Consider the following 12,680-nt stretch of genomic DNA (forward strand, 5'->3'; position numbering starts at 1 on the left):
GCCCAGAGAGGAACCCGGGCCCTTGGGGGCGGGCTGTACCTGTTGGAATTGGAGCCGTTCAGCTTTGTTGCCCAGAGCTGGGCCTCTGTGCCCGTCCCACGCAGCTCAGGGGTTGAAAACCGGCTGTCTCGGGGCTGTTTCTAGCTGCGCGTGCCCAGAGAGGAACCCGGGCCCTTGGGGGCGGGCTGTACCTGTTGGAATTGGAGCCGTTCAGCTTTGTTGCCCAGAGCTGGGCCTCTGTGCCCGTCCCACGCGGCTCAGGGGTTGAAAACCGGCTGTCTCGGGGCTGTTTCTAGCTGCGCGTGCCCAGAGAGGAACCCGGGCCCTTGGGGGCGGGCTGTACCTGTTGGAATTGGAGCCGTTCAGCTTTGTTGCCCAGAGCTGGGCCTCTGTGCCCGTCCCACGCAGCTCAGGGGTTGAAAACCGGCTGTCTCGGGGCTGTTTCTAGCTGCGCGTGCCCAGAGAGGAACCCGGGCCCTTGGGGGCGGGCTGTACCTGTTGGAATTGGAGCCGTTCAGCTTTGTTGCCCAGAGCTGGGCCTCTGTGCCCGTCCCACGCGGCTCAGGGGTTGAAAACCGGCTGTCTCGGGGCTGTTTCTAGCTGCGCGTGCCCAGAGAGGAACCCGGGCCCTTGGGGGCGGGCTGTACCTGTTGGAATTGGGGCCGTTCAGCTTTGTTGCCCAGAGCTGGGCCTCTGTGCCCGTCCCACGCGGCTCAGGGGTTGAAAACCGGCTGTCTCGGGGCTGTTTCTAGCTGCGCGTGCCCAGAGAGGAACCCGGGCCCTTGGGGGCGGGCTGTACCTGTTGGAATTGGGGCCGTTCAGCTTTGTTGCCCAGAGCTGGGCCTCTGTGCCCGTCCCACGCGGCTCAGGGGTTGAAAACCGGCTGTCTCGGGGCTGTTTCTAGCTGCGCGTGCCCAGAGAGGAACCCGGGCCCTTGGGGGCGGGCTGTACCTGTTGGAATTCTTTGTTTTTCTTTTAACTAAGAGTCGACAACTTTATTTCCATGTTTCACAATACAAATGAAAATTGTTTTTTTGTTCCATTTACTACCCCCTCCAAAACTATCCTCTCTCTGATGGGAAGCGGGGGCAAGTCTCCCTCTAATGCCGCTGGAGAATACCCAGAGTCACAGCACCACGATCTCCTGGTGAAGAAGAACAAGTGACAGGAAGTGGAGAGAGAGAAAAAGAGAGAGAGAGATTGGCTCCCACTCTCCTTATCTGTCTGGTCGAGTCATTCCAGGCCGGGTGGGCACCATCATGGGACGGGCAGGGGGTCTCATCATTGGAGGCCCAGGCATCATGGGCATATGGCCTCCCATTGGCGGCCTCATTCCAGGAGCAGGTCCCACTGGCATCATCCCAGGAGGAGGGGGGCCCATCATTGGCATCATGGAAGGGCCCCCCATATGGGGTGCTGGCATCATCCCAGGGCGAGGAGGACCAGGGAGACTGGGCGGAGGTGGGATCATTGCCCCTACCGGAGGAGGAGCAGAAAATGGAGTCGGAGGAATCTTGCCTTGTTGAAATGCAGCAGTTGTCTTGTCGATCAGGCTCTGGGCCTGCTCCTCCATCCATTTTTGATAGTAGTCCTTCACATTCTCTTTGTGTTTCCTGTCACTGCAGTGAGTCTTTCTCACAGATGGAGAGTCATGGGTGAGGTACGTGTCGCAGTAGTCACAGTAAAACTTGGGCATGATGCTCTGCAGGCCGTTGAACCAGTTTTGTTTTGTTTTAAGGAAGAATTCTAACCTATCTTGTTTCCTTTACTCATCAAACTGATGGCCATGTTCATAGAACTTGGCAACCTATTGGTAGCTGATCTTTCCATTAAAACAGGAAACGAAGAGTCTGGAGAGATAGCACAGCAGTTAAGGCACTTGCCTTGCATATGGCTAACCCAGGTTCAGTCCCCGGCACCCCAGACGGTCTCCCAAACACAATGATCCTTGAGCCAAGACTAAACCCTGAGCACGATAGGCTGTGTCCCCAAAACAAAACCAAAACAATCAGACACCCAAAAAACCCAAAAAACAAAATGAAGGTTCTGTTCTCCCACCATAGCGGCGGCCAGGTGTGGCTGCCACAATAACCACGAGCAAACCAACAAAATAGGAAATGATGTTTTATTTATCGTAAACAAATGGAAAGTCCAGGATGTTCGAATTCGGTTTGAAATGCATTGTTCTAATGAGACTTAAAACTGAAATAACTATTTTTAAGTCTACTTTCCTATGCCCTCCTTCACTTTGAGAGCTTCTTGACAGCACACTGCCCTTTCATGAAGGAGGGGGAAAAGCGAGGTAGTGAACCCGCAAGGGAATACTCAAGTTCAACTGAGTCTTGTCAATTAACTCTTTAAGACCCTAAAAGTAGGCTAAGAACAGATTGTTCCGGCCCATCATAAAACCTTGTTGGAAACTTTATGCCACCTAGAGGTCATTGAACTGAACTGCAAAAACAAGGGAAAAAAAAATCCTAGAGGATGAGAAGGCCCAGGCTTTTTCTACTATCAGGAACTGACAATATATCAGAATCTTAGGAGAGAAAAAGTGATCCTCATAAAAACAAGCAGTTATCAACTTCACGAACATAAATTATGCCAATAGGAATACCAGGTTGTTGCAAGAATATCCCCATGAAGCTAACGTTGGCAATTTCTTTGCTTTTTGGGGGGGACAGGAAGAGGGTTGGGAGAGGTGCCCACACCCGGCAATGCTCAGAGGTTACTCCTGGCTCTGCACTCAAGGATCACTTCTGACAGTGCTCAGAGAACGTTTGGGATGCTAGGGGTTGAACCCAGGTCAGCTACATGCAAGGCAATCTCTACCTGCTGTACTATTATTCCATTGGCAATTTTGGTACCACCTAGATTTGAAAGAAGCATATTCAACAGCTGCACCAAGAGAGGCACCATTCAAATTCTCTCATGGTACCTCTTGGAATAGAAAGGTGTGAGAGGAAGCCTGAAACAAAGTGTTGGGATCCAGCCTTTCTGCAGTGGCGGTATCCTACTCCATCATTTTCTAGAGCCTAGAGCTTAATCTCCCAGCCCATTCTTGATGTATTTATGCAGGACCAGAAGGACTCGGAAGTTGCAAATTTAATCCTTCTCCCAGGATTTTGTGCTCTTTGTAAAAATATTTTTTTTTAGCATTTAAGGAACAGATCAAAAGCCTTCCATCTGTGATATTTCAGAGAGGGAAAAGATGGGGGAAAAATGAGAGGTCTATTTTTCTTCTGAGAGCTACTTTAATTCATTTGTGCCAGTATCACAATTTGTGCTAATTAATCCACACTCAAATGGCTGCCACCAGTGATAAATGCCAATGTGTTAAAAGAATGGTGTGTGTGTGTGTGTGTGTGTGTGTGTGTGTGTGTGTGTGTGTGATTCAAACATTGCCTCTCTGTGAGGGTGTTCTGGTCCACTTAGCTATCAGTCTTGGCTAAGGTTGCTGTTAACTTAAACCCTCCTTCACTTTACCATAGGTAACTTCTCTTTAGAACACAGTCAGAATGGTTAGTCTTGGCCAAGAAACACTAAGATGCTTCTTGGTATCTAATAGACTTTCTGAAGGAGTTTCAGTAACAACTGGCTTCTTCGTACCCTGGGTTTTAGAACCTGCAGCCAACATAGCTATTCTGAAGGAAATCTCACCAATCCACAGTTAACAAATTGACCCCTGGACCGGTCTGCAGAGACCAGGAAATTCTGAGGATGCCACCTAAGCCTTTTCTTTTCGACCACCTTCAAGTGATCAGAATATTCCTGAAAGAGCTGGACACATATGTCTGGAGTCTTAGCTTTTCTGGCTGCTGTCCAAGAGATGGATCATCTGACATTTAGAGTCCACAAGACTTCAATTCGTGAGTCCTCACAGCTTTGTAGCAAACAGAGAGGTAGTTCATCTTCCTTTGTGTTTTTGCAGGGTGGGGAGACACCCAGCAGCACTCAAGGGCTACTTCCAGTGCTCTCCTTATGAGTTTCTCTCAGTAGCACCAGGGATTGAATCTGGACCACCCACACATGAAGCATGTTTTGTATGCACTCAAACTTTTGAACACTCTCTTTGTCCCTAAAAAGCATTTCTCAATGGGGACAGCAACCCTCCAGTGACTCTCTCCATGCAAAACTTTATACCTGAAGCAAGCCGAAAGAAAGCAAGAAAAATTAAAATGTTGTATCTCAATTTCTACCTGGAAAGGGCCTCACTACTATTTTTTGAAAGCCTCTGTTCCGGTCAACCTGCCTCTAGATGCTGCCTGTGATTCTCCTCTGTGGAACACTGATTCCTCTTGGCACACCCCCAACTAGTGAGAGGCACCAAGGACAAAGAATGCAGCTTGGACCATCACAATGTTTGAGAGACAATCAAGGGACTGAACTAACAGGCTCATCTTCTGAACAAAACTGCTCTGTCAGAAACAGGAGAGCTGGCAATCATATCTAATGCAGAGAAATCAACAGAGGGTGAAGGTAATAAAAGAAACAAAGCGATGTTCCAAGTGAAAGAATAAGCTAAAACTCCAGAAATAGTCCATAAAAAAAAATCAGACCAAAGTGATACACTCGATACAGTTCAGAATAGCTGTAAAGGCACTCACCAAGGTCAAGAGGCCAGCATATGAACAACATGAGAATTTCAACAAAAAGATGAGAATTATTTTAACTTGTCAAACAAAAGTCACAGAGCTAAAGAATGCAAGAGCTGAAGTGGAAAAAATCAAAAGCAGGTTTGATAGAGCAGAAGGAAAGATCAGCAAACTTGAAGACAGAGCCAAATAATCCAGTCAATCAAGGGAGTAAAAAAAAAAAAAACAAAAAATAATTAAAGAGTACGAAGAGTTTAATAGAATAATGGGATGCCTTCAAGTAGAATAATGTGTGCATTACAAGGGTTTCAGAAGGAGTAGATTAAGAAGCAAAGACTATTCAATGGCACAATGGCTGAAAACTTCCTAACCAGACGAATAAATCGCCCTCCTGATCTAGAAAACCCATATGGTCCCAACATGATAAATCAAGGGCCCACACTGAGACACATTATTATCTAATTATCACAAGTTAATGAAAGGAGAGTTTGTTAAGTGTATTTTTGGAATTGAATTTTAGGTTATGAATTTTAGGATATGATATGTAAAAATTATGGATACTGCACCTTAACCAACACCGACCCTCTACCACTGTCCTTGTTTCACTTCTAGTCTACATCTTTCTCTCCCACCCCCAAGCTCCTTCCCAATCCTTCTCAATAACCTCAGGTTTACATAAAAAATTTAAAAGTTTCTCATGATTCAATGCTGCTTATTTCCCATTTTGTTTTCCTACATACCACAGATGAGTGAAATCATTCGATATTTGTCCTTCTCCCTCTGATTTACTTAACATGCCCGAGTTCTTCCAGTTCTATCTAAGTTGCAATGAATTGCAATATTTCATCATTTTCTATAGCTGCATAGCATTCTATTGTATATATATATATATATATATATATATATATATATATATATGGCATAATTCTTTACCTACTTTCCTGTCATGAAACATTTGAATAATTTCCATATTCTGCCTCTTGCACTTAGCCCTATAATGATCATAGGTGTGCATATATCTTGTTGGGTAAATGTTTTTGTGTTCTTGGGTACATGGCAAGAAGTAAAATCACCATGCTGATGTATGCCATGCTCACTGGTATAATATAATAGTTGTGGGCCAGAACAATAGTACAGCAGGCAGGGCATTTGCCTTTAGGTAGCAGACCCAGGTTCAATACCCAGCATTCCATATTCCATATTCCAATACTCTTGAGCAATGCCAGGAGTAATTCCTTAGTTCCAGGTGTGACCAAAAAGCATATATATTATATATATAATAGTTTTTAATTTCCCTGTTACAAATGATGAACACTTTTTCGCATGACTACTGGCCCATCCTGAAGGTCTTCTTCAGGGAAGCGTCTGTTGATTTTATCTCCCCATTTTTGATAGAGTTATTGGATTTTTGTTGTTGAGTTTTGTCCTTTGTATATCTTAGATTTCTTGTATATCTTGCCCTTTACAGGTATGGCTATCAAATATTTTTCTGAGGAGATATTTGTAAAAGCAGCAAAAGTTTACCTTGCTGTATACAAGAGATATAATAACACTATCAAAAATTGTTTTCAACAGGAGCCCAGAAGGGAGCATCAAGATATTGTTCAAATGCTGGGGGGGAATGCTGCTAACCAAGAATGCTCTATAATGCAAAACTATTCAATAAAACTGAAGAAGGAAGATAATTTTTCAAATAAACAAAAGCTGAATTTCACTACCCCTAAATCTTTTTACAAGAAGTGTTAAAGGGAGCTCTTCAGGTTGAAATGAAAGATTCTCTTAGAGAGAGGGAAGCTTACAAAAGTGAAAAATAAAAAGCTCAGCAATAAAGTTGAATATATAAAGTTAAATTAAGCATACCCTAAAGTTATGATGGTGGTGAGTTAATCATTTCTAATCTAGTATGAAGTTTAAAAGTATTAAGAATCACCAGAGCAACAATAATCTGTTAATGAACGCCCAATGTAAAACGTGTAAATTGGAACATCAAGCCCTAAGGCATGGTACAGAGGAGGAAGGTATATAAATGTGAATATATATATATATATATAATAGTAAGTTGTTATTAGTTTAAATGGTCTGTTATATCTTATTTTAAAACTAAATATAAGGGAAAGGAGAGATTGTACAATGGATAAGTCACTTGTCTTGTATATCACAGACCATGGTTTGATCCCTGGCACCCTATATGGTCCCCTGAACCCATCAAGAGTTACCTCTGAGTACAGAATCAGGAGTAAGCCCTGAACACAGCCTGCTGTGGAATAAAAAAAAACTTTTAAAAAAATAAAGTAAAATAAAAATTATTTACCCATATTCCAGAATCTGACCCAGAACAATGACTGAGAATTACTGAGTGTGGTTATGGCCCCTGGTCACCTAGACAGAAAGAAAGGGGAAGGCACACAGACTCTGCTCCTTGGGTCTTCATGTGTTGTATTGTGTTGTGTTGTGTTGTGTTATGTTGTGTGTAGTGTAGTACAGTGTAACGTAGTAAATGACGGCTAAACTTCCCATGTGTTTTGGGGCTAGTGGGCAAAATTACCACATAGACCTCAAGAACCAATTTTCCTACCAATTGAATGGTTGCAAAATGAATTTCCTTCAGATGGATTCCATTGCCTGTAAATGGAAATTGTGCTCCTGTGCCAGGATTTGCCTGCATTTGTGGCAGGGATTGTTGGTGGGGATCAAATATGGTTACAAAAGAGATCTTTCTTATAGAAATACCAGGGGCAGTATTGGCTCCAGGGATCACACAGCATTTCATCTTTCCACTCAAAAAAAAAAAATTGCACCCAATGTGCTGTTTTGGAACATGAGGACAATGAAGTTCACTGACACGCTCTGCTAGTAATTAACTGCCTTGGGGCCCAGGGTGCTCAGCTGGGAGCTCATATCCCTCTTTCATTTACTGGTAAACCATTTAGACCCTCTTAGATGAAAGCAACCAGAATTGCCCATGGAAAGAACTTGTATACTTTAGAAGCAAAAGCCAAAAGTCAGAGTTTGGAGACATCCCTTTCAACTTAACCCAAATGAGAATAACAAGAAAAGTGTAATAGGAGACTTTCAGACATGTGATATTTGCAATAAACCCTCTTTTGCAAATATACAGAGCAATAGAGTAAAATACAGTGACACATATAAATCCAATAATGTCAACTAAATCTCAACTGCACAGGAACTATAGGGATAAATTGGGATCATGTGAAGGTGAAGCTCTCTGGAACCCAATTTGGTGGTTCTCAGCTAGATGAAGGTAACAAAAGAAATCCCAAGGCTAGCAAAGGGATGCTTTCAGAAATGCTTTGTCAACATCTAAGCCAAGACAATCCTAAAAGTTGTGAGAAGGACCAGGCAGGATTGTTGTGTTTTGGTGCTTAAGGGTTATTTCTGGCTCTGTGTTTAGGAGTGAAGTCCTGTTTGGGGAACCGTATGTGGTACCAGGATTCAAACTAAGCCCAGCAGAATGTAATGCAAGTGCTTTAACCCCAATACTATCTCTATGATCCAACGGATTATCTACTTTTTTTTTTTGCATTAAGAAAACTGTAACTCACGAAGCTGAAGTCAAAGCACCGCAGGTAGGGCAGTTATCTTGTACGCGGCTGACCTGGGCACCCAATATAGTTCCCTAAGCCAGTCAGGAATAATTCCTGAGTGCAGAGCCAAGAGTAACCCCTGAGCACCACTGATGTGACCCAAAAATAGGGGGGAAAAAACTACAACTCAGAATCAATTACACTGTGAAAGTTGAGATCCGAGAGTTTTGGGCTTGGTAACATGGATCTCAATAGAGCTGCCTGAGAATTTTCTTTTCTTTTGTACACTTGAGCGTAGGAAGAAACAAAAATGAAAACTCTCTACAAATACTTCTGTTTTCATTATTTGTACAGAAGTACCAGAAATGCTTATAACTAGATCTAGCATTCCTGAAGTTTCAAGCTTGCTCTTCTGTGATGATGGTGATCGGTATATTCATTCAGACAACTCAGAACCATTTGTTGGAATTGGTAAGAACCACAGAAAACACCCAGGTGAGACTGTGAGGCACAGCTGGCACTAAGGAATTTATTTTATCATCTCAAGCGATTGAGTACTGAAAATTGTAGCAAGACCCAGACACCCCTTTAGAAAACAGAGTGAAAAATATTGTCCATGGAGGCAGAAACAAAGACATGCATTGCTAAGTGAGAGAGCCCAAGGCACCCAGGGAGTTCTTTGAGTGGGGATATTGTCTGCTGACTCTTATCCTATTACAATCGCCTCTAAATAGAACCCTCCTGATGGGGCCCCATCGTGTGGTTATCTGCTAATGAGGCCAAATTTCCCTGTGGAACTTTAATGAGGCTTGTTTGGATCTATGTTCGTATCATGTTAATGAAATGTCCCAGTCTTGAACTTCCCAGAGGTTCTATGGGCTGGGGAACAGGCTTAGAAAGAGTTGTATTTAACCATCTTTTGGGGAGGGTGGTCAGGGGACACCCAGTGGTATTCAACAGTTACTATTGGCTTTGCACTTAGGAATTACTCATGGCAGTGTTCAGGGATCCATATGGGACGCTGGGGATTGAACCTTGGTTGCAAGGCAGGTGCCCTACCTGCTGTACTATTGCTCAGTCCCTTAATATTCATCTATTTTTTCTAAAAAGTCAACCTTCCCCTTCAGAAACCATGAAGGGCATAATGTTATTACCTAGGAACCATCCTCCATTGGTGGTGAACTTTGGAAAACACTCTGTCAGCCTGCAGAGCACTCCTACTTAACCCTATAGAGAGATCCTATGCGTTTTGTGTTCAGGAAACAGTGCAATGTTTGCCTGACCACAGAGCCAGCAGGAATCACTCACAAGCCACCAGGACCACATCTTGCGGAGTTCAGGATACCACGCGATATTAGGCATTGATCTCTTGGTCTCAAGCATTTTGAGCATGTGCTCTACCATTTATGCTATCTTTTCTACCCAGTAATTCCTTTTTACCCTTTGTTTTTGTTTTTGGCCCACATCTGCTGGTGCTCAGGGTCTGATAGGGGGTTCTTTGCTAGTGGGCAATCATGTCAGATGCAGGATCCATGCCAAGCCTCCCTTGTACAATCCATATACTCAGCCCTTTGAGCTATCTCTCCAGTTCAATTTCTTTAAGTTTGAATACTCATAAGAAAGACTACAAGGCTTTGACCTAGAATTCAGCATTCTCAGCTTGGAGACTGATCTATTATCCCTATAACATGAAGTCTATATATGATACCTCACGGGACTCAAAGAACTAGAGTGCATGCTTTGCATGCAGGAGGCCCCACTTTTCTCCCAGTCACCACATGGTCTCCAGAGCACTATTAAAAGTGGCCCCTGAAGGGCTGAAGCTATAGTACATTGGGTAGGGAGTTTGCTTTGCACACGGCCAACCCAGGTATATAGTCCCCTGAGCACTTCCAGGAGTAATTCCTGAGTGCAGAGCCAGGAGTAACCCCTGTGTATCATTGGGTGTGACCCCAAAAGCAAAGAGCAAGAAAAAGGTGCCCCTGAACACAAAACAAGGACTGACTATGAAGCAACGTCTGGCTATATGGGCCCCCACCAAAAAAATCGTTATCCAAAGTTGTATCTCTATCACAATCTTTCCATCAAATCCCATCTCCTGTTTAGTCAAAGAAAAATATGTTCACTCTGTCCAGTTTTTCTTCATTTAACTGGTTTATAAAGATGAAAAGAGAATGGAGTTGAGTTACAATGAATTTAATTGAATCTCAGTGGATGATAACCAATTCCTGTTTGGAGAACATTCACTTTATTCATGCAAGCAAAAAAAAAAAATTCTGCCATCACAAAGCTCCCAGTTAGCCAAATGTGTTTTAGAAAAAAATACTCAAAGGTATGGTAGGTATAGAAAAACATGTAGAAGTACAAATACTTCAGAACCCAAATTTTCAAAATATATTCAAAACAAGGTCAACCGTATTATAGTAAAAGAGAGGGAGACATGATGGAATCAATAAAATCATCATATCTGAACTTAAAGCAGCTTGAAAAGCTTCCGGTTTTATTTCCTGGATTATGCCGTGGTTTATTGTGCAACTGGAGGATTTTTTAAAGGACTCCATCAAGAGAATCTTGGGAAAATGCTTAAAAATAACAAGGCTGCTGGAAACAAAGCACGGACTGTAGGGTAGACTGTTCATTTGGGTTTCGTGTGGAATCATTTCCAGGAACACAGACCATCTGAGTTCATAAAACAAAAGCTTGGGCTCCAACCGTATGGACTTAGAGCAGATTTCACTACTCAGTTCAGAACATACTCTTGAAAGGAAACAGATAGGGCACTAGGCTCAACTTCAAAATTTTTAGAGACTATTCAACTCAGAAATCCAGGGAAAGTGGGGTACGCTAGCCAGAAGTATGAAGTAGGCAGTAAACTGTCCCTGCAAAAGAATGAACTCCCCTTCTAGCCTCAACCTGCCACTGATTTGGGTTCCTTGGCAAGCATTTACTGAATCCTGGCACCATCAAAAAGCCCAAAGGAATAACTGCTCATTTGGTGCAGATGGCAGGGAAAAGGATCGGCTAGGAGACCTGCTTTGATGCTCTGCTGCTTTTTGCCAGCAGACGTTCTGCAGCAGTGAGGACAAAATGTTTTTGTTTGGTTTGGTAGAAGCAATGTCCGTTCCTGTGAGCCTAGGAGATGTGTGTGTTTGGGAGGAGGGGGAAGGGTGTGCTGGCATTGATGCTTTGAGAATATCTAGAAACTCAAAGACAGAGACCAATAAAGCCCAAAATTTCTAGGGCAGTTAGTCTTAGAGTATGAAAATCATTTTGGTTCTCCTATAAGTTGTTGATTATAGTTGATACACTATTCTCAGTATAAACTTAGAACATTCTGAGTAGAGTTTTTAACCAATAGGGTAGATGCCAAGAACTGAAATTGCTGGGTCATATGGAAGCTCAATTCCTATTTTTTGGTACAAGTATTCATATTGTTTTTCATAAAGGCTGGACCAGCTGACATTCAACCAGCAGTGAATGAGAGTCCCTTTCCCCCCACATCCCTGCCAACACTGGTTATTTTTGTTCTATGTGATGTGTGCCAGTCTCACTGGTGTGAGGTGTTATCTTATTGTTGCTGTGGTGTTTTTTGGTTTTGTTTTCTTGTGGGGGCCATACCTAGCAGCGCTCAGGACTTACACTTAGCTCTGTGTTCAGAGATCAGTCCTGGAGGGACTTGGGTAACTATATGGGGTGGGATTGAACCTGGGTCAAGGCTTAAATCTGGAGCATTCAAGGCAAGCACCCTATCCACTGTAGATCTCTCCAGTCCCTTCATTATTATTTTTATTTTTATTTCCCTAAGGATAAATGGTGCAGAGTGCTTTTCCCATATACCTATTGGCCATCTGTATGTCTTCTTTGAGGATATTACTGTTCATCTCTTTCCATTTTCTGATGGAGTTTTCTTTTTTCTTGTAAAGTTCTACCAGTTTATATATCTTGGATATTGCTCTGCAGCCCTGTCCTCCCATTGTTCATCGATTTGCTCAAGTGGGCCCAGTAACATCTCCATTGTAAGACTTGTTACTGTGTTTGGCATATCAAATATGTCACGGGTAGCTTGCCAGGCTTTGCCGTGTGGGCGAGATACTCTTGGTAGCTTGCCGAGCTCTCTGAGAGGGGCAGAGGAATCGAATCTGGGTTGGCCAGGTCAGCCGAGTGCAAGGCAAACGCCTTACCCACTGTGCTATTGCTCCTTATTAGTCATTTATAAGATGTTTATAAGATGAGTAGTGGGTCACTGCAGTACTATCTGGAAACAACACAAGTGTCCAAGAACAGATGACTGACCGGATAAAGAAGCTATAGTAATATAAACAGTGGAATATTACTCGGCTTTAAAAAAAAAAGATGAAATCATGAAACTTGCTTGTATCATGAAATTTATGGGAGTATCATAAGAGTGAAGTTAGTCAGGAGACAAACACAAAATGAGCTCTCTCATATGTGGCATATACAGAAAAATAATAGGGGAATAACAAACACTCAAAGGCAGCAGAAACTGAGAATTGGTCTTCAGTATGAAACTTATCTCTGAGCA

At 43.1% G+C, this 12,680-nt stretch overlaps 1 protein-coding gene across 1 annotated transcript; it reads right to left on the reverse strand.

Moving 5' to 3' along the window:
* Positions 1-980: 980 nt before the first annotated feature.
* On the reverse strand, positions 981-1,712 carry LOC130040367 (U1 small nuclear ribonucleoprotein C-like). The gene has a single exon (XM_056132418.1). It carries the CDS (start codon positions 1,694-1,696, stop codon positions 1,217-1,219), a length of 480 nt encoding a protein of 159 aa, XP_055988393.1. The 5' UTR covers positions 1,697-1,712; the 3' UTR covers positions 981-1,216.
* Positions 1,713-12,680: the final 10,968 nt, after the last annotated feature.

The sequence above is a fragment of the Sorex fumeus genome, unplaced genomic scaffold, assembly GCF_029834395.1.
Source record: "Sorex fumeus unplaced genomic scaffold, SorFum_2.1 ptg000094l, whole genome shotgun sequence".
Classification (NCBI taxonomy): Eukaryota; Metazoa; Chordata; class Mammalia; order Eulipotyphla; family Soricidae; genus Sorex; species Sorex fumeus.

Bases quoted from the DNA above. Each gene is read 5' to 3' on its own strand.
- LOC130040367 (XM_056132418.1), bottom strand. From the start codon at position 1,696: ATGCCCAAGTTTTACTGTGACTACTGCGACACGTACCTCACCCATGAC.